At 54.4% G+C, this 21,753-nt stretch overlaps 2 protein-coding genes and 1 non-coding gene across 5 annotated transcripts in view; 1 reads left to right on the plus strand and 2 right to left on the minus strand.

Annotated features, from left to right (window-relative positions):
* The window catches only part of LOC116955189 (growth arrest-specific protein 7-like), a 117,739-nt gene extending 114,238 nt beyond the window's left edge, over positions 1–3,501 (minus strand). The window contains exon 1 of the mRNA XM_076052858.1: positions 1,830–3,501. Within this exon, the coding sequence (XP_075908973.1) occupies positions 1,830–2,012 (183 nt within the window). The 5' untranslated portion in view covers positions 2,013–3,501. The remainder of the gene's footprint in view (positions 1–1,829) is intronic.
* A 5,074-nt stretch (positions 3,502–8,575) lies between these two features.
* Positions 8,576–8,657, plus strand: TRNAL-UAG (transfer RNA leucine (anticodon UAG)). The gene has a single exon. It is a non-coding gene; the product is annotated as a tRNA-Leu (tRNA).
* An 8,209-nt stretch (positions 8,658–16,866) lies between these two features.
* The window catches only part of LOC116955087 (monocarboxylate transporter 3-like), a 28,369-nt gene continuing 23,482 nt past the window's right edge, over positions 16,867–21,753 (minus strand). For all 3 annotated transcript variants that reach the window (XM_032976054.2, XM_076052859.1, XM_032976053.2), the window contains 2 exons: positions 20,002–20,252; positions 16,867–17,653 (listed from right to left, as the gene is read on the minus strand). In XM_032976054.2, the coding sequence (XP_032831945.2) occupies positions 17,421–17,653; positions 20,002–20,252 (484 nt within the window). In that variant the 3' untranslated portion in view covers positions 16,867–17,420. The remainder of the gene's footprint in view (positions 17,654–20,001; positions 20,253–21,753) is intronic.

Raw genomic sequence — 21,753 nt, forward strand, 5'->3', positions numbered from 1 at the left:
TAGTGACTATATTATCAGTGACGTAGTAACTACATTATCAGTGACGTAGTGACTACATCACCAATGGCCTAGTAACTACATCATCAGCTCAGGGGGTGCGGCAATCAGTCAGGGAGGGATCAGGGTGGGGGGTGGGGTGTGGGCCCACCCGGGTGTGGGCCTACCCGTGCCCCCCCCAATATTGTGATTTGTCTCTTCGCAAGTTCGCACCTAGAGGCTATTATTATATATCGCGGGCTCCTCTTGGCCCGAACCACATCACGTCGTTACGCTCTCACGGTCTCGAACATTGAACGCTGTAGGGGGAGCGCACATCCAATCTTCACAAAAATGCAGCCACTACCAGCTCCAGTAGTAGTTAACCCCAGTGAAATATTTCGTTACTGCTCCAATTGCATTACCATAAAAAACGTATAAGGGACCATCCATAAATGACGTCACGCGATTTTGGACGATTTTTGATCCCCCCCCCCCACCATCGTCACACGGCGTCACAAAAAGTCAGACCCCCCCCTCAAATATGACGTCACAAAGCTCTGCCCCCCCCCCCCACACAAAAAATAAAGCATGCTTCAAATGTAGTGCGTATTTAATGGGCCGCTGTACTCTGATGTTGCAGGAGAAAACATTTATTAAAAAGTCTATTTAATCAAGTAGAACCTGTTTATATTTATTTAAAGTTGCGCATTTTGATGTGACGTCACACATCGTCACAAACGTCTGACCCCCACCCCCCCAGGTGCGTGACGTCATTTATGCACGGCCCCTAACGTAAATTAAAGCATTTCCATATAAATCATTTAACTGCGTTTTCAATATATTGTTGAGATATGAATTCCTCATAGTGGTTGTCAAGGGGAGCCCCAACTCGTAGCTTTGACCACGTGGATGGAGAGAGCCAAGCCACCCCCTGCCTCCTCGCTAGTTGCTACTAAAACTAAACAATGTTTTTATTTTATTTTTAACAGGTTAAGACCCCACTGAGCTGCTGTTTCGCTCTTTTTCAGAAGCGGCCTGTGGCCACAAATGATAGCTCAACAAAAGTAGCTTATCGCGTGGGAATTTACAGCAGCAAACATCCTCTAAACCGCCCCAACTGGACATCTGTGTGGAAAATAAAGCTTTTTAGCTCATCGGATTCCTCCAGTATGAATAAATATTCCGCTTCTAAATGTTGATTCGGAATGCGGAGGCAAAAAAACCTGGAGGACCCGGAGAAAAATCCACGCGACCACCGAGACAGGGTCGGGATCGAACCCCACGACCTCCTGCACACCCGACGAGGGAGTCAACATTCCCTAGCCACCGTGATGATGATGATGAGAGAGACACGCAAACTCCAAATATACAGCAGCAGGCGTCAGGGTCGGGATAGAACCCACGAGCTCCTGTATACTAGGCGAGGGAGATAACATATCCTAGCCACCGTGATGATGATGATGAGAGAGACACGCAAACCCCAAATATACAGCAGCAGCGTCAGGGTCGTGATCGGCCCCACGACTTCCTGCATAACAGGCGAGGGAGATAACATCTCCTAGCCACCGTGATGATGATGAGAGAGAGAGAGAGACACGCAAACCCCAAATATACAGCAGCAGCGGTCAGGGTCAGGATAGAACCCACGACCTCCTGCACACCAGACGAGGGAGTCAACATCCCCTAGCCACCGTGATGATGATGATGATGATTTTGAGAGAGACACGCAAACCCCAAATATACAGCAGCAGCGTTAGGATCTTGACCGGACCTCACGACCTCCTGCACACCAGGCGAGGGAGTCAACATCGCCTCTCCCCCCCTTCCCTTCCCTTCCTCCTCCTCCTCACCTCGACGAGACGCACGTAGGCGGCGGGGAACCATCCCTTGTCATCGCCCTTCTCACCCTCGCACCAGCCGTCGGTCAGTGTCTGCAGCACCCGAATCGTGTCGCCCGCGTCGAAGCGGAGCCCGCTGGGGTGGCCGTCGCCCGCGAAGGCGTAGACGGCGCGGCACAGCGAGCCCGCCTCCATGGGGAGAAGGTGGGTGACTACTGTGTTGCTGGGTGGGTGACTACTGTGTTGGTGGGTGACTACTGTGTTGGTGGGTGGGTGACTACTGTGTTGGTGGGTGGGTGACTACTGTGTTGCTGGGTGGGTGACTACTGTGTTGGTGGGTGGGTGACTACTGTGTTGGTGGGTGGGTGTGTTGGTGGGTGGGTGCGTTGGTGGGTGGGTGCGTTGGTGGGTGGGTGTGTTGGTGGGTGGATGGGTGTGTTGGTGGGTGGATGGGTGTGTTGGTGGGTGGGTGACTGTGTTGGTGGGTGGGTGACTGTGTTGGTGGGTGGGTGACTGTGTTGGTGGGTGGGTGACTGTGTTGGTGGGTGGGTGACTGTGTTGGTGGGTGGGTGACTGTGTTGGTGGGTGGGTGACTGTGTTGGTGGGTGGGTGTGTTGGTGGGTGGGTGTGTTGGTGGGTGGGTGACTGTGTGGGTGGCTAGCTCTGTGTGTGTGTGGGGGGGGGGGGCTGTGTGTGATGTGCTGCGTGTGTGATGTGCTGCGTGTGTGATGTGGTATTTACGCGTGTGTGTGTGTGATGTGCTGCGTGTGTGATGTGCTGCGTGTGTGATGTGCTGCGTGTATGATGTGGTATTTACGCGTGTGTGTGATGTGCTGCGTGTGTGATGTGGTATTTACGCGTGTGTGTGTGATGTGCTGCGTGTGATGTGCTGCGTGTATGATGTGGTATTTACGCGTGTTGCGTGATATGCGACGTGGTATTCAGGCGCGTGCGGCAGGACATTCGATGTGGTGTCTGCGCGCGTCGTGTGATGCTGCTGCTGGTGGTGCTGGTGGTGTCACGCGATGCGCTGTGCGAGTGCACTCGCTGCGCGTGATGATGGTGATGTTGTGCCGAGCGTGATGATGGTGACGTTGTGCCGAGCGTGATGATGGTGATGATGTCCGGCCGACGCGTTGCGATGTTCGCGGTGATCAGCGTCCGTTCACGTCTGCGCGATGTGTACGCGTGATGCTGCTGCGATGGCGACTATGATGATGGTGTGCGTGATGGTGTGTGTGTGTGTGATGGTGTGGTGTGATAGTGTGCGCATACAGCGGTACACATCAGCCGGAAGGCGCCTGCAGTCCACGCATCGCCACTTAGGATGATATAATCCCAAAAAAGAGAAATCGCTTCTGGATCTTCTGCCCCCGCGAGTGTTATCCGCTGCTGGTGAATGTTGTTGTCGTGTTTTCGCTCCCTCCTCTCGTGCCGTGATGCTTGCCGAGCCGCTCTCTCAGTGTATACATCCAGCCGCAGCAGCAGCAGCAGTTGTAGTATCAGCAGCAGTAGTAAGTAGCCTTAGCAGCGCGCAGCTGTGTGTCTTCCCGGCACGCGTTCCAATCCACATCCACCCAGACACCTCCTCATCCTGCTTCTCCTGCTCACCCACAGCGGCAGCGCAGAGCGAAATGAAAATTCAACTCCGCCTCTCCCTCCCCTCCCTCCCTCTCTCTCTCTCTTCGCCCGCTCTCTCTCTCTCCCCTCCCTCTCGCTCTCCCTCCACACGCACACGCGTCCGTGACGTGACCAAAAAAATTCACGCAAGACTGCCTTGCAAACCCGGCCCCCGTTTACAGAGAGATTACGCCCACTCACTCTCTCACTCTCTCTCTCTCCGCCACTCTCCCTGTCTCTCTTTTTTTATTTTTACCATCAGAGGAAACAAGAAGATGCTCGGTGTAGTCGGCACTTTGCTTCGTTCATCATTTCGGTTTTTTTGGGTTTTTTTAATGCTTTGCTTTATGTAACCCCCCACCCCCTTTTTTAAATGAAAGATTTAACAAAATATTTCTCGCACTGCTCTCCTTACCCCTTCCCTCTCTCTCTCTACCCCTCTCTGCCCCCCCCTCTCTCTCTCTACCCCCTCTCTTCCTCCTCCATGTCGCTCTCGCTCTCTCGCTCTTTTTTGTTATAACTACGACAAGTGCTGCATCTGCACGCAGCCCTCCCCACAGTCAAACGGCCTCCGACGGGTAGCTCACATCTGCCTCTCTTTTTTTACGACAAGAGGAAACAAGAAGATGCTCGGTGTAGTCGGCACTTTGCTTCGTTCATCATTTCGGTTTTTTTTCAATGCTTTACTTTATGTGCCCCCCCTCCCCCCCATGTTTAAATGAAAGATTTCACGAAAGATGTCAAGCTCTGCTCCTTCTTCTTACCCCTTCCCTCTCTCTCTCTCTCTAACCCCTCTCTCCCTATACTCTATGTCTATTTTCCCCCTGTTTTCTATCTACATCTTTTTTTTATTACGACGAGTGCTGCATCTGCACCAAGCCCTCCTCGCAGTCCTACGGCCTCTGACGGTCGCTCAGATCTGCATGCACAGAGCTCTCTACCGTCATCTGCCACCGAGCACACGGCCTCCTCCAGCGCCCACTGCTCCTTGAAGGCCGGCACGGCGTGGGTCAGCCGCGCACGGCGGAACTCCGGCCCACCACACCCCGGCTCCGACCAGAGCGTGGAAGATGCCCAGGCTGCTGGCCGGACATTGCCCCTCCAGGGCCACCTTCCTCGCCCTGTACACGGCGAGCTTGGCATAGCCGAAGAGCAACGTTGACCGGCCCCTGAAGATGTTGGGGTCCGTCGCCCTTCGGGTATCCAAAGATGAGGACCGTCGGGGAGAAGTGGAGGCTGAACCTTAGGAGGATGTTTCTCAGGACCTTGAACAGCGAGTCCAGGCCCTTGCACTCCACGTATTGGTGCGCCACTCTCCCTCCGTCTCTCTCCCACCTATCGCCGTCATGTTTGTGTCCCCTCCTCCAAACCCCCCCCCACCCCACCCCATCCGTGATGACAAAAATCTGCCCCACCGTTGGAGGGGGAGTGGGGTAGTGAATCAGCAACAGCAGCAGCAGCAGCAGGAGGCAGCACGGCGCTCCCAGAGCTCCAGAAACGTGGGCACGGAAACAAATCGCTGACCACACCGCAATCGAGTAGCCAGCCACGTGCGTGCAAGGGAAAACTAGCCCCGTCATATGAACTATTGTGTACATGTGTGCTTGTTGAACTCTTTTCGCACCGTACGTAGCCAAGCGTGGCTAATCGGAGGTGCGGGGGAAGGACATCAAGCTTATGGGTCTCTGTGTGGGTCTATGTGTCTCTGTGTGAGTCTATAGGTCTCAGTTTGATTATATGGGTATCTGTGTGAGTCTATGGGTCTCTGTGTGAGTCTATAGGTATCAGTTTGACTCTATGGGTCTCTGTGTGAGTCTATGGGTCTCTGTGTGAGTTTATGGGTCTCTGTGCGAGTCTATGCGTCTCTGTGTGAGTCTATGGGTCTCTGTGTGGGTCTATGTGTCTCTGTGTGAGTCTATGGGTCTCTGTGTGAGTCTATGGGTCTCTGTGTGAGTCTATGTGTCTCTGTGTGAGTCTATGGGGCTCGGTGTGAGTCTATGCGTCTCTGTGTGAGTCTATGGGTCTCTGTGTGAGTCTATGCGTCTCTGTGTGAGTCTATGGGTCTCTGTGTGAGTCTATGATCTCTGTGTGAGTCTATGTGTGAGTCTATGTGGCTCTGTGTGAGTCTATGGGTCTATCTAACCCCAACATCCCCGCATCTCCCCACTGCAAGTGTTGCCGTGGGGTTAACTCTCAGACACACAACCTGTGTGCCGTGCAGGTAACGAGTTGGCCACGTTTCGTTTTTGCGCGACACGACCTTGCTGATTGGCTGTGTCGGGTGGTGGCGGATTCAACGACACACGTTTTTAGTCACGCGATCTAACCTCAAAGACCTCCATTGTGGAGTACAACAACACGATAGGAGTGCAAAGTACAAGTAAGGGGCCGTCCATAAATGACGTCACGCGATTTTGGACGATTTTTTACCCCCCCCCCCCTCGTCACACGGCGTCACAAAAAGTCAGACCCCCCCCTCAAATATGACGTCACAAAGCTCTGCTCCCTCCCCCCCCCCAAAAAAATAAAACATGCTTCAAATCGCTTTAAACTATTGTCATTGTAGTGCGTATTTAATGTGGCGCTGCACTCTGATTTTGTATGAGAAAACATTTCTTAAAAAGTATATTTAATTCAGTAGAACGTCTTGTCTATATTTATTTAAAGTTGCGCATTTTGATGTGACGTCACATTTCTCACCCCCCCCCCCCCTCCTCGTCACACACAAATGTCTGACCCCCCCCCTAGGTGCGTGACGTCATTTATGGACGGCCCCTAAGGTAAACAATTTACCCAAACTCATGCAAATAAAACGAAACCATCCCCATCCAAATAAACCTGGATAATCGACGAGTAACTTTATTCCCAATCGGTTTCACATGTAGCAGGCTTTCGCGACCAATATTATTCATAATAAAGGTTTTTTTGGGTGAGATCGCGTTATTTATAAATGTGTCGTGACCCTCCACCACCCGACACAGCCAGCAATTCGCCCGATGATGCCGGATGTAATTACCAGCCAAACGTCGTACTGCTCAAATTGTAAATGTTGTAGATTTACTCTCCAACACACCGGTGGGCCGAAGTTTGTAACTAACTGGCGTTTTGTTTACGTGACAAACCCCTTACTAATTAGCTGCTTCGGGTAGAGGAGGGTTACGACACAACATTTATTCTTACGCGATCTAACCCAACAACCTTTATCTCCATATATATAAAAGGCAAAGTTGTGATTATGCGTGTCTGTTCAAAATGTTTAGCGTACTTCCCGACATGCAACAAACTTTAAATTTGCCATGTGGGTACTTTACAGTCTGTACACCATGCAAAAATTATAAAAATACACTTTTTGGGGGGGGGGAGCTCAATAATGCATTTATTTTTTTTGCACGGCAAGTGAGCTGTGACGTCAACTCTGTCACGTGACCCTCGCACGTGGAAGCGTAACGCATTGTAGTGGAGTGGTTAGCGCTACGCCGCGCTACGAACCCGGCGACCCGAGTTCGATTCCCGCTCACGGCCACCACCGGTGACGATTATTTGAACCGGTCCTGGGCCTCCCCTAGGTGGACTCAGCCTCAAACGAGTAACTGGTGTGTGGTGTGTGTGAACATCGCCACTGGGGAGACAAAGAGGGCCGCCCGTGGTGAATCCAAGTCCCGGGCGACGCCGGGTAGTACAACTTGTTATGAATATATAATATTCCCAATGTTTCTGTGCAACATGCGCCTTGATGTAACGCTGCTAGGTCCGGGGGTCGTGGCCACTATCGCCTTGCCAATCGGGGTCACACGTGGTCACGACGATCGTGCAGCGCCCTCGTGTGGAAGCTATTGGGACTTTTGCTTGCGCGGTGCTGTTGTGTCGCGTCTCGCGTGCCCTGTATTAAGGGGCCGTCCGTAAATGACGTCACACGATTTTTGACCCCCCCCTCCTCCTCGTCACACGGGGTCACAAAAAGTCAGATCCCCCCCCCCTCAAAAAAATGACGTCACAAAGCTCTGCCCCCCCCCAAAAAAAACATATTTCCATTTTGAAAATAAAACATGCTTCAAATCGCTTTAAACTATTGTTGTTGCCTCCGAAACGTCTTGATTTGAGTTGTTTAAAATTTTGTTTTATTTTATTTATTTTTCTACCCACGTGACTTTGCAGTCACGAAAACAAATCACGGCGTTTCGATCGCTACGAAACGTCGTGTTCTGTTTTATTTAATTTTACTTCTAAGGGACCGTCCATAAATGACGTCACGCAACTGGGTGGGGGGGGGGTCAGACATTTGTGACGATGATGTGACGAAGGGGGGGGGGGTTTGAGAAATGTGACGTCACATCAAAATGCGCAACTTTAAATAAATATAGGCAACACGTTCTACTTAATTGAATAGACTTTTTAATAAATGTTTTCTCCTACAACATCAGAGTGCAGCGCCACATTAAACACGCACTACAATGACAATAGTTTAAAGCGATTTGAAGCATGTTCTATATTTTTTTGGGGGGGGTGGACAGAGCTTTGTGACGTCATATTTGAGGGGGGGTCTGACTTTTTGTGACGCCGTGTGACGAGGGGGTGGGGGGGGGGAGGTCAAAAATCGTTCAAAATCGCGTGACGTCATTTATGGACTGCCCCTAACTCCGTGACTTTACCGAAATAACCAAAGTGTATATATTCCTGCAGTCACGAAAGCCTCGAATCAAAACCCTTACTAATTGTCTGTGTGGGGTGGTGTGAATAATGTTAGCGAAAGCTCCACTACTACTACCACTTACGCGCGCGCGCGCGTGCGTGTGTATGTATTAACAGCTAACAGACAGCCGGTTAATGATTCACTAGGGCGGCCGCTGCGGTTGCGACACCAAGCGGAACCTCCTGCGACGAGGCAGACCGATGCGTGTGGTCCGACGTTTCGCTCGACGCGGCTCGAGCGCGTCTCGATCCGTGTCACTAACCCCGTGAGCGCGAGGGCAACAAGCGCATCGTGGGCTGGGATGGGGCTGCAGTGATGGTGGTGGTGAGGGAGGTTTGTGCTTCCTGCTCTTTCCTGGAGCGTCTTAAACTTCGAAACGTCGAGACGTAGCAACGAGTGTCCATGCGTGAGACTCAAGTAAGTATTGCGGCTACGGCCTTAAGCATCGGGTAGCGTGGCCGAGCGGTCTAAGGCGCTGGATTTAGGCTCCAGTCTCTCCGGAGGCGTGGGTTCGAATCCCACCGCTGCCATCACTTTTAGTATTAATTTTTATTTCCTTTTTTTCTCTCCCCCCCCCCCGTATCCGTGCTTGTTTTTTTAAACCCTTTGTCTATTTATGAGCGCCGCTTTCGGTGAAAACTGTGTCGTTGCGCGCGTGGGTTTTCTGTTGTTAAATATACGTTCATATATATTTTATTTGCTGCTTTTCGTTGTTCCTGCGGGCAAAGTCAACCGGGCGAGATGGGGGAAGAGGCCCTGTTGGACCATTGTTCACTCGCGATTGAAGGGCGTTGCAGCTACACCGAGCGTCCACCGGGGGACGCTGTGACACCGCTGGATTCGACAGCCAGTGAGTCTCAACACACCGGCGTTGCTGTACTCGTGACGAATTGGCCACGTTCTTCTTTGGTTTTCTTTCGGTAAAGTCACGTAGAAATAATAAAATAACATAACAGTGTACGACGTTTCGATTGCAACACAAGCAATCATCATCATCAGGTACAGAAGAGCTAAATTTACGAGAGAGAGGAGACACGTAACCGCAGATATATACGGACACAGATATAACAGGTGATACAGAGAGAGAGAAACGTGGGGGCACACTAAATCAAGCAGGTTTTAGCAAGATTTGGAAACCATATAACGCAACACAGACGGTCGGTCAAAACACAATTAACGCAAGGTCAGGTTGATTACGTTATTTCAAAGATTGCTAAATTGTAAGTTAAGTGTGAAATTTAAAATCTAAAAAAATATACAGACCGCATACACACATATAGACATCCAAGCAGAACGAGTTCGCACAGAGACACATGGAGAGAGACAGGCACACAGTGAAGCATCATCTCTGTGTCAAGGTTTTAAATAGACAAGAGAGGGCGGTTGACTTTGCCCGTGACTTTACCGAAAAAAAACAAAGACTAATTCCTGCAGTCACGAAAGCTCCAAATTCAAGTTTGGCCGCGTTCTGTTTACGTGGCAGCCCTTACTAGTTGGCTTCGTCGGGTGGTGGCGGGTTTTAACGACACATTGATATATATTTACGCGATCTAACTCCCCCCTCCCCCCCCCCAAAAAAAAAAAAACCTCTATTATTCTCAACTTGCGTTTGTCTCCTCGAGGTTTCACCCCCTCTTGATGAATGATCCACAATATTTTAAAAAAAAATAGATCGCGTTAATATACAGGTGTGTCGTCAAACCCGCCACCATCTGGCACGGCAAAGTAGCAAGGTTTTTTGTCGCCGTAAACAAATTGTGCCAATCAGTTACGCCTTCAACAGCAATGCTGAAGTGGTAACGGATTTGTCACGTAACGCTGAAGCGATCAAACTTATCGGCCACGTTCTGTTTACGTGATGCAAACCCCTTACCAATTGGCTGTGTCGGGTGGTGGCGGGTTTGACGACACAACATTTATATTTACGCTCTCCGACCTACACCGACGTCTTTACTTATTTAATCGACAACAGTTACAATCAGAGTACTTATTCTTGGGTCTTTCGGCAAAGTCACGTATGTAGATATAAAATACAATTTTAAAATAAAATTAAAATAGACGTTTCGAACGCAGCACAAGCGCCCACCTGATGATGAGCGCTTGTGTTGCGTTCGAAACGTCTATTTAAATTGTATTTCACATTTTATTTTATTTCTACATACGTGACTTTACGGAAATAACCAATGAGAGACTGGAGCCTAAATCCAGTCACGAAAGCGTCAATTCTAGATTAATCCACCTCTACGGGGAGGCTGTCCTTACGATTCTGTTCAAAGCATCTATCCCTGTGTTGTCTTCTCTGGTGTATGTATCCCGACTTGTTGTAGTTTTGCTCTGTGTGCGCTGTGTGTGATGTCCCTCTGTGTGATCCCGCGCTATGTGCTTTGCCACCTGATGATGAGCGCTTGTGTTGCGTTCGAAACGCCTATTTTAATTTTAAATTTATTTTTACATACGTGACTTTACCTAAAGAAGCAATGAGTATCGTAATTTCTGCAGCCACGAAAGCTTCAATTCCAGATTATTTACTCTCCCAACACACCGGTGTGCTGTACCAGTAACGAATTGACCACGTTCTGTTTACGTGACACTGAACCTTGCTAATTGACTGTGCCAGATGGTGGCGGGTTTCACGACACATTTATATTTACGCGATCAAACCCCCCCCGCCGCCCCCGTATTACGAACTTCCAAATCGTTTACCCCCACCCTATCCTTCGGTTACCACATCAGGGGGCCATGCGGATGTTGATTTGCCAAGGAACAATTCTGAAACGAGAGTTCGTGATGCCGACAAAGGCATATTTTTTTTAATGACATTCTGGAAACAATTCAGGAACTTCAAGTGACGTATGTGCAAATGCAAACACATTGACCACATTGTTTGTAAAAAGTACAAAACAAGTCATTTCAAAAATACGTTTTGTATAGTGCAGCGCTCTTTAAATTAAAGTGATTTATCGCGGTTCAAAATCGGACGCACGTCTTTTTTCTTTTGGTTCCCTTACCGTCGAGAAGAGGAAATCGAAGTTCACGCACAATTTACCTTTTTGCCAGTGTCAAAAAAATAAGACGGGTCTTGGCCCTTTCTGTGGCAATGAAACCGGTGTGAAGATGTTCAAACAATGTTCGCCTTTTGGCGTCGTTGACCTCAGGTCTAACACTGGTGGAGAGACGAGGCCATCGAGAAGTTTGTCTACCGGTCGAGCCCAATCCCGGTTTCAAAAGACAATGCAAGTATATTGTCGGAGCATGTTTTGTTTGCATGTTCACCGCAAGCGCCGTGTGCGGTTGATGCAGAACGTGATTCCTTGCAAAAGGATTCTTGTGTCCTTTTTGGGAGGGACGTCCGCATTTCATTACGCGCGCCCCAAACTCGGAATTCGAAAGTTAAATATAATTTTTGGGCAAAAATGCCACATCGGTAAGCGCTCACAATGCAGCAGGGGCGAGCGAATGCGACTCGGTTTGAGCACTTCCACCGTCAAATTCAGCGTCGGGGAATCAAAAGTCACGGGACGGTGCTCACTTTAACGGTCAGCACCTTTCTTTTTTGTCTTGAATTCACGTTCACGTAAAAAAAAACAAAAATCACGCGTAGACGCACGGATGTAAACTGTCGCACGGGGCCACAGGTACAAAAGGTAGAAAGTTAAAGGCGCAGACCCGCGAATGCCTCGTTTTTTTGCGCCGCGGCTGACGGAGGCCGTTCACGAAAGAGAGAGGAGAGAGATTATTTTGGCCTTCTCTTCTACGTGTGGAAGAGGTGGGGCAGGAAGAGGTGGGGCAGGGAGAGGTGGGGCAGGGAGAGGTGGGGCAGGGAGAGGTGGGGCAGGGAGAGGTGGGGCGGTGGCGGTGGCGGTGGCGGGGGGATACCCACACTTTAACCCCACCGCACGTGACCTGCCCGCACTTTAACCCCACCGCACGTGACCTGCCCGCACTTTAACCCCACCGCACGTGACCTGCCCGCACTTTAACCCCACCGCACGTGACCTGCCCGCACTTTAACCCCACCGCACGTGACCTGCCCGCACTTTAACCCCACCGCACGTGACCTGCCCGCACTTTAACCCCACCGCACGTGACCTGCCCGCACTTTAACCCCACCGCACGTGACCTGCCCGCACTTTAACCCCACCGCACGTGACCTGCCCGCACTTTAACCCCACCGCACGTGACCTGCCCGCACTTTAACCCCACCGCACGTGACCTGCCCGCACTTTAACCCCACCGCACGTGACCTGCCCGCACTTTAACCCCACCGCACGTGACCTGCCCGCACTTTAACCCCACCGCACGTGACCTGCCCGCACTTTAACCCCACCGCACGTGACCTGCCCGCACTTTAACCCCACCGCACGTGACCTGCCCGCACTTTAACCCCACCGCACGTGACCTGCCCGCACTTTAACCCCACCGCACGTGACCTGCCCGCACTTTAACCCCACCGCACGTGACCTGCCCGCACTTTAACCCCACCGCACGTGACCTGCCCGCACTTTAACCCCACCGCACGTGACCTGCCCGCACTTTAACCCCACCGCACGTGACCTGCCCGCACTTTAACCCCACCGCACGTGACCTGCCCGCACTTTAACCCCACCGCACGTGACCTGCCCGCACTTTAACCCCACCGCACGTGACCTGCCAATCGACCCCTGGCGCAGACAACCGCACACCGCTGGGTGGACGAGAGGCGTGGGTGGGGTGGATTTGAAGAGACTTGACCCCCATTGCTACAACTGCCATTGCCAGTAGCTGGCGCGTGGAGTGAAAACAAACAACAACAACAACAACCAACAACAGCGGCCGCTCGGCGAAGCAGCGGTGTACGGGGGGTGGGGGGGGTGCCTTAGGGGCCGTTTGCACAAAACGTCAATTAAAAGGAGATTAAGCACCGTACAGAGGAGTCATTGTGCCACCGTGCCGAATCCGGGGGGGGTGGGGGGGGGGGTGTGCGGCTTACTTCGCGTCAGCTCCGCTCGCTGTTAAGTCGCGATGCAAGGATGAAAATCCCCGCAAAGCTGCCCCCCACCCCCCCCCGAGTCAGGGTGGGTCGGCCAAGTGCCGCGAGCCGAGGTCGCCTCGGCCCATCGGTGATTTCGTCGCGGTGCGATGTGGGATTTGATTAACGCGGCGACGGTCGTCAACTTGTACGGGTGCCGAACACCGCGCGTGGCCGACCGTGGCGAATCGCAGGTGCAGGGGAAGGACAACAAGCTAAACGCAACAACAAGCAGTTCTAATAAAAAAAAGCGAGTTCTCAATGTCGACGATTTAAAAGTGCACAGCTCCCGTTGGCTTCCTAATGTCGGAATGGGAAGAGCGTTCCAGACGGCCGCAGAAGCGCATCTGAAAGCGCCGCGCGATGATTCGGTGACCACCGCCTTTGTTTCGACGGCTGAGCCAAAAGCCGCCGCTGCTGCTGCTGCTGCTGCGAAGTTCACGTGATGGTGCTTGATCGCTCCTTGACGAGCACTTTGTGTGCAATGCGTGCAACATCACAATGCTGTGACATTACGATGTGACGTGCATCACCATCCGCCCCAGCGTGATCGGCGACGGGAGCTGCGATATCGCGGCTCGCTCAAGGCCCAGCAGCGGCGAGCCGTAGCGCCAGGCCAAACGTGTTTCAGGCGCTTATTGTCACTCATGATTTTGCACCCTAACTGCGCTACTGGCCTCCACCTCGTGTCCATTGCGAAACTCTCGCACAGCAGAGAACCGCCGGTGGAGGCGGACGCCACAGAGCTGCTTCTGAGGTGCCCTGAATCAGCTGACCTCTGGTCCACACCGTAGTAAGCAGCACTCTCCAACCCCGGCTGCGAACAAGGGGCCCCAACGTGCGTCGCGTGACAGAGCCGGCATTTTCTTCGCCAAAAATTAATTTCGACGGGTTTGACATTGTTGCAGCCATCGGTGAGCAGGGGCTCACGGCAGCCGTTGCCAGCTCAGTGCGCCGACCTCTTCCCCCCCACCTGGCCCACCTGGGATTTCAGGCGACTCCTGAAGCCCCACCCCCACCACCGCCGGTTCGCTCATCAAAACCTCGAGGTGGACGGATAAACACCGACGATCGACTACCCCCGTCGCCGTACAGCGGGAGAAAGGAGAGGTCGTCATTGCGCTCCCCCCACCCCCTCCCTGCCCATGTCAAGTTGAACACGGACATTGGGACGGAGAGCTGAACTGGCATCCGCGGGAATCTCCGTGATGCAGTGCAGTATTGGTTTCCTTTTGTGCAAACTTGAGTCGGGGCGGGGAGGGGGTTATTCTTTAACACGCGTGGTCATCGTTACAAGTCCGATACAGTATTGCTTTAGTGTTTCGTACCACGTAAAAGCGCCGTTTACAAAATATTTTCAGTCGTTTAAAAAAAAAACACATTTCCGAAAGACATCTCCATAGAGTCCGGGAATCGGGCGAGTGCCGTTGATTGTGCACGCCACAACGTGGTGCAGCGTCACCCATGATATGTCTGAAGAGTGGCATTGGCAAGCACGTGGGAATAACGATAAATACCACCCGTATAGCCATACAGGCCACTGGGGCAAGTCCTGTTAGTGAGCACTTACTCAGGCCGGCATGGCACAAGAGGAATTGGTGTGGCCAGCATCACGCCCGGGGCCCGGCCACCTTTGTCTCCCCATTGCAGATGCTTACACACCGCAAGACGGTGCTAAAAGAACAAAAACTAAACTGAGCTATTACATAGCTCTTTTTCAGTAGCGACCTGGCCTTCACGAATGACAGGTCAACGAAGTGGCTTTTCATCATCACGTGGAAATGTATCGCAGGCAAATACTCTAAACGCGCGAGGTTTCGAAATGTGGAGGGAAAAACCGAGGGACCCGGAGAAAAATCCACGCGGCCACGGGGAGAGAGACACGCAAACTCCAAATATAGAGGCGTAAGGGTTGGGATCGAACCCACGACCTCTTGCATACCAGGCGAGGTAGGTAACATCTGTTCACCACAGCGCCCCTAGTTTTCAAGGTTTAGTTGACCTTGTGCATGTCCAGGAACGATTCCGATATTCACCACCGAAGTGAGCAGGAATCGAACTCGGGACGTCGGGTTTCGTGAGCGGGAATCGAACTCGGTTGATGATTGGTACTGCGGGTGCATTAACCGCCCCCGCCCAGCCGTGCACGCTAAAGGTCCCCCCGACGGAGTCGGGTTACACATTTTACTGGACATCTGTGAAAAAAAACATAGCTTCACGATTATTAAATTTGCCAATTTCGAACTCTAAACAACCGCAAAGTTACTCGATTGGGATTACACAGCAGCATCGTCATGCACACCCATCCCGACCACCCGTCCCCGGCTGGCAGACTGATGGCTCCGGGTCACTATTGGCAATGTGAGACTAATCGTGGCTTCTTGAGTTCTCACCCCGTTCAAGAAAACGTCGCTTAAAACGTGAACCGCCACTAACACTTACGGCCTTTCCCTCCCCCCCCCCCCAGCTCCCCGACCCGCGGGCATGTGGGCAGCCTGTGCCCACAGCCACGCGAGCACGCGGACCGCTTGGCAGGCTCGCCGGCGATAACCGGCGCATGCGGACGGTGCCCGTGTGACCTTGCGTGTGTCCTCGCGCGCACTTGACCAAGCACGCGTGCCCTGCTCGATTCCATCGCTCAGGCGAGCCCTCCCGTGACTTTGTAATCAGGGTCTGGTTCGCACCACCCGCCCCGGACGAATGCACCCGACGGGGCTACTACGCATTGTGGGTTCACTCTCCAACGAACCGGTGTGCTGAAATAGCAACGAATTGGCACGTTTTGTTCACGTGACAAACCTTACCCAATTGGCCGTGTCGGAGCGTTGGCGGGGCTTAACGACGCATTTATATTTACGCGATCCAACCACAAAAAACCTCTAAGCATTGCCCGCACTTCTCCGCGTGGCTGCCCTGTGCACATTTAAAAGTTAAAAGGCGCAGCTCTGCAATTTCTCTCGCCGCTGCTGGCGAAAAGGGGCCTCCGCTAGAGGGAGCTCGACGGAGCACCCTCTTTAAGATAATTTTTGGCCTACTCTTTTGCGGTGTCCGGTCTTACAATTCTCACGCTTTTTAAATGGGGGTTCTAGATACATAAAACACACCTGGCCATGCATTTCCTCCGTTGCTAAATTATCAACAACATACCAATTGTGTGGGGAAAAGAAAAAAAATGCGTTATTTTACCAGGTAAGGCCCCAACTGAGCTAAAACAGCTCTTTTTCAGAAGCGACCTGGCTATCACAAATGACAGCCCAACGTAGTGGCTCATCACGTGGAGACTTGTAGCAGCAAAATACTCGAAAACGCATTTTGATTCTAAATCTGGAGGGAAGAACCGGAGGACCCAGAGAAAAGTCCACGTGACCACGGGGAGAGAGAGAGACACGCAAACTCCAAATATACAGCAGCAGGCGTCAGGATCGGGATCGAACCCACGACCTCCTGCATACCAGGCGAGGTAGTTAACATCTCATAGCCACCGTGAGATGTGATTGTGCTCCCCCCCCCCCCCAATAGCATTCCCACGTCGCGTGCCGGACAGGTACAAACGTTCCGAATTGAAGTCCACGAGTGAGGTCCAGCCCGGCCTGACATCCTTCAGCAGCTCAACGCGGGGGGGGGGGGAGCTGTCCTGCCATGGGACGAGACTCGATCCCATAATGGGAACGTGGAATTTCCACCAACGGCTCCGGAGCCACCCCCCCCCACCCCTACACCCCCCCCCACCCCCCCAAACGCGTTCTCACTCCATGCCTGTCGAGGTTCGCTTTGGGCGGAAAGATTTCGAATTGAAATCAAAAACCTCTTTCACGTGGTGCCCCCTATCCGGATTTCAGGTCTCGGCCAGTCACTAAATCTCTCAGTTGTAAGTGTGGTTGAACTTCCTTCACACCGTACGTAGCCAACCGTGCTAATCTGCGGTGTGGGGGGGGAGGGGGGGGAAGGACAACAAACTAAACACACAAAAAAGCAGCTCTCAAAAAGTTCGTCAATCAAGATGATGATTTAAAACAACGTTGCTCCAGTGGCTTCCGAATATCGGAAGGAAGAGCGTTCAAATAAGGAAGAGTGTCTGAAAGTTTCACGACGCGGCGCCCGTCTTTGTCCGACGGGCTAGCCAAAAGCCGCCGCTGGCGAGGATGACCGGGGTTCGCGTGACGGTGCTTCATGCTCCCCGACGAGATCGGCGGGGTACCGGCGGGGCACCGGCGGGGTCCACTCGTGGCAGGGAGCGCCTGGGTGCGTGTAACGAGCTGCCCGCCGGAACGCCGGTCGGTCCCCCTCAAACGACGGCCTCCTTCTCTTTGCGGATGGCGTCCGGCACCGCGCCGGCGCACGTGGCCGGGTCCTTCCCGGCGGGGCGGCCGGACGCGGCGGCGGCGGCGGCGGCGGCGGCGGTGTCGCGGCGTCGCACGAAGTACGTCGCGAGGCCCATGAACAGCGTGGAGACCATGACGATGACGCCGCAGGTGACGAACATGACGCTGTACTCGCCCGTGTAGTCCACCAGGAAGCCTGCGGGGGTAGGGGGGGGTGGCGGCGGAACAAGACGAGCTCAAGGGGACGCGCTTCGCTGTCGCCCCGCCTGTCGCGGCTGCCGCCGGGAGGTTGAACGGGAGTTGAACCCTCGCCCGTTCGCGGGGGGGGGTGGGGTGCCCCCGTTCTCCGGCGAATCTCGGAACGCGCCGAGCGTCCTCGGCGCGTTCATTTTACTCGGGGAGGCGCAGCGGCAGCGCCGTTGCTTTCAAAGACGTCGTTGCTCGCCGCGGAGAACCGTGGGCGACACGACCGCCGGCGCTCCACGACAGCCGGCGCCAAAGTTGTGCCACACGCCCCTCCCGCGTGGCCTTGTGGGAGCGTCGGGCTGCGTCTTTCGACACCGAAAACGTACCGACGCGGGTCGCCTTATTTCAGTTTTTTTTCGTCCGATTCCGTTCCGATGACGTACGCTAGAATTGCAATCGGAAGGAAAACCGATGGCGTGCCGACACAGCGCGACGTGCGCGTACGTTAGCGCAACGGCAAAGGGGTAACAACATGACACGGCGTTGGGGAGGCCTTCATCCCAGCAGTGGATTGACCATGGCCGATGATGATGATGATGATAAAGGGGCGACTGACCCAAGGCGAGCCCGCTCTCGGTAACTTGATACGTGGCCCGTCCGTTTATTCGCGCGGCTGTCAGTCGATGAGAGCCACCGCCTTCTTTGGCGAGAACCAACCCCGTTCATAAAGCAAAGGACATTCAGCCCTGGCCCTTTGCATGGCGTGGTCACATGCCTGGGAGTTATCGCCGCGTGCTTCACGGCACGCGCGTGGCACGGCGGCCGGCGTGCTCCTGCGCGATGGTCTCGCGTTATCGAAACGTGCGAACTGCGCCCGCCTGCCCGCCTGCCCGCCCGCCCGCCTGCCCGCCCGCCCGCCCGCCCGCCCGCCCGCCCGCCTGCCCGCCTGCCCGCCCGCCCGCCTGCTCGCCCGAGCCGCTTTCGCGGCGCTCGAAACAGCCAGCGACGACGAAGAATTGCGCGTGAGGCGGCGCGGTTCGAGGTGAAGAATGCGCCCATTACAGGTGTTAGGGAGGCGTGGCGGTAGGCCTGACCGTAACGGGGGCGGCGACGGAAAGCTGTGGGGGGCTGGAAAGTGTTGAGGCGTCGCAACCGAGGGGGGGGGGGCGGGGGGGGGGGGGCGGGAGCTGGGCAGGGGAAGGGCACCTCTGTGAGCACGGTACATTCGTCATCATCGTTTGTCATCGGCCACGATCAATCCACTGCTGGATAGAGGCCTCCGCAATCTGCCCGCCACCTCCCAAGGTTGCGACAGCAGTGATTTATGGTCCCGCCCACGCGCTGTTTCGATTTTTATTTTATTTCCTTGAGCAATTTTGGTGTGCGCGCGTGTATGCGTGCACGTGTGTGAACATGCGTGCGTGCGTGCGTACGCGTGTGTGCGTACGCGTGTGTGCGTACGCATGTGTATGGAGAGCGTCAGCGCACCGCACTACGAACACGGTGACCCGGGTTCGATTCCCGCTCACGGTCAACACCGGTGCCGATTATCCGAACCGGTCCTGGGCCTCCCCTAGGTCGACTCGGCCTCAAATGAGTACCTGGTGCGGTGTGTAAACATCGCCACCGGGGAGACAAAGGCGGCCGGGCGTGGTGCTGGCCACCCACCCCGCTTCGTGTGCCGAGCCAGCCTTCATAGGTGCTCGCTAGCAGCACTTGCCCCAACAGTCTGATAAAAGCTATACGGGGTATCTTTGTCTTTTCTGCAGATGTTGGCCACACCACCTCCTCGTGCGTCGTGCCGGCATTCAGAGGCGCTCGCAAACAGCCCTTGCCCCAACAGACGATGCTGGCTACACGTGGGGAACCGTTTTCCCTGCGGGTGCGTGTGCGCGTGCGGGCGTTAGGCTGGGCCCACACCTAAACGGTCCAGCCTGCGGCACAAGCGACTGCGTCGGTTACGCGCGCACGTTAGAACTTCTTTCGCACCGTGCGTAGCCAACCGTGTTGATCGGGGGTGCGGTGCGGTGGGGGGGGGGGGGGGGGGTGGTGTTGTTGAAGGACAACAAATTAAACTCAAAAAGCCTTTCTGAAGAAAGGCTACAAGGGGCACCCCCGTGTTGGAAGTCACTGCAACCGGTTGCGGACAGGTCGATCTCGGCAGCGATCGGCCGGCAGTCCAACGCGCTGGCTCCGACGCGATCCCCGTCGCGCGACCGCTCTCTCCGCGGAGGCGCGGACGCAGCGGCCGCGGGCGACGACGGAGGACCGCGGGCGACCCACCGATTGCTCCGGTGGTGCGGGGCGCGGTGGGGGGGGGGGGGTGTGGGGGGTGTGGGGGGGCGGTGGGGACCTCACCGGCGGCCGGGGGGCCCACGAGGAAGGAGACGCTCTCCAGCACGGTGAAGAGGCCGAGCGCGGCGGCGAAGCGCCCGGCGGGGATGGACTCGGCGATGACGGTGAAGACCACGCCGCCGACGACGCTGCACGTGAGGCCATGGCACACGCAGAACGCCAGCAGCGCCCCGCGGCCCCGCAGGAGGCCGCACAGCAGGTCGTTGGCGCCGCTCAGGAAGGCCGCGCCGCTGTACAGGTACACGCTGCGGCCCCTGCATGCGACGAGGCGATGGGGGTCGGGGGTCAGAGAGCGCCGAGGCAGCGTGGCGGAGGAGCCTGGGTTCAGCTCATGTGCAGCAGTGAGAGTTGACATTCGTGAAACCGCTGGAGTTTAAATCGCGATCGAGGCCCGACGATTTCCACTGATTTAACCGTTTGTATTTTACGAGGTAAGGCCCCACTGAGCTGTGTAGCTCTTTATCACAAGTGAGTTGGCCAACCCAAATGATAGCTCAACGAAGTGGCCAATCATCGTCATCATCGCCGTGTGGACATATTTTCGCAGCCGAATACTCTGAACGTGTGACGCCGATTCTAAACGTGGAAGGGAAAACCGGAGGACCCGGAGAAAACTCCACGGGACCACGGGAAGAGAAAGAGAGAGACCGGCAAACTTCAAAAATACAGCCGGCGTCAGGGTCGGGATCGAACCCACGACCTCCTGCGTACCAGGCGAGGTAGTTAACATCCCGCCACCGCGGCGCCCCGGGTCACCAACGACCGCACAAGAAATAACATCACGTTAATCCCGGTTTCCGCATTTAATGCGGCCACGTTCCAGCACTCGGCAACGAAACATCGGTTTGACCGCCAAGCAACGCAGGGAGAGAGGGTGGGAATCTCCCGCGACGTTCCGCCTCCGCCCCCCCCCCCAACCTCATCGGGGGCAAAGAGTTCGCCACTCGCTCCGGAATGACACGAGGTCTGCACGACGACCGGCTCCCGACTCGGTGTTGCGTCACCGGCCCTGCCGCGGGCACAATCGGCGTTAACGTCGCCTTGCTAGCCGGGACAAAACACGCGGAGTGAAAAGCACCGTGGTAGATAGTGGGGGGGGGGGGGGGGGGCGGGAGGTGGGGGGGGTCTCTTAAGTCGCATCCAGACACGCCACGGGGGCCTCCTGGACACGTCCAGACACGCAGTGGGTTGTCTCCCGGTCACATCGGGACACTTCGGAAGCGCCCGGACGCGCACAGTTGTCTGTGCCGCATCGCCGCGCGGTGCCAAGAGCACATTCTGCCGGGCGCGGCGAGGGCGCTCGAACGGGAGCGCCGATCCAACGGGGAACACTCGTCGGGGTTGTGAGCGGTGCGGTGTTCAACTTTGACTCGTGGGTGCGTCTCAAGAGTGTGGTGGGCAGGAAATGCCTGCCCCATGAAAGTGACGTTGTTGAGGGGCTCCTACTACAAACAAGGCTGTGTGGGTCTCAATGTGGTCTTGTCTGGGGAACTATTTATAGTCGTTGCGTTTGCTGCCTTGCCCCAAGTTGTGATAAATAGGACTTAATTTATTATTCATTTACAGTAGAGCTCCACTCCACTTAACGACCACTCCCATGTTTAATCGCTTAACTACGTGGCCTCCACAGAGCCCAACGTGTAGTGTATAGTGGTGTAGTGTATAGTATAGTGGTGTAGTGTATAGTGTAGTGTATAGTATAGTGGTGTAGTGTATAGTATAGTGGTGTATAGTATATAGTAGTGTAGTGTATAG

This window comes from Petromyzon marinus, chromosome 58, assembly GCF_048934315.1.
Source record: "Petromyzon marinus isolate PM22_M1 ecotype Great Lakes invasive population chromosome 58, UKy_Petmar_22M1.pri1.0, whole genome shotgun sequence".
Classification (NCBI taxonomy): Eukaryota; Metazoa; Chordata; class Hyperoartia; order Petromyzontiformes; family Petromyzontidae; genus Petromyzon; species Petromyzon marinus.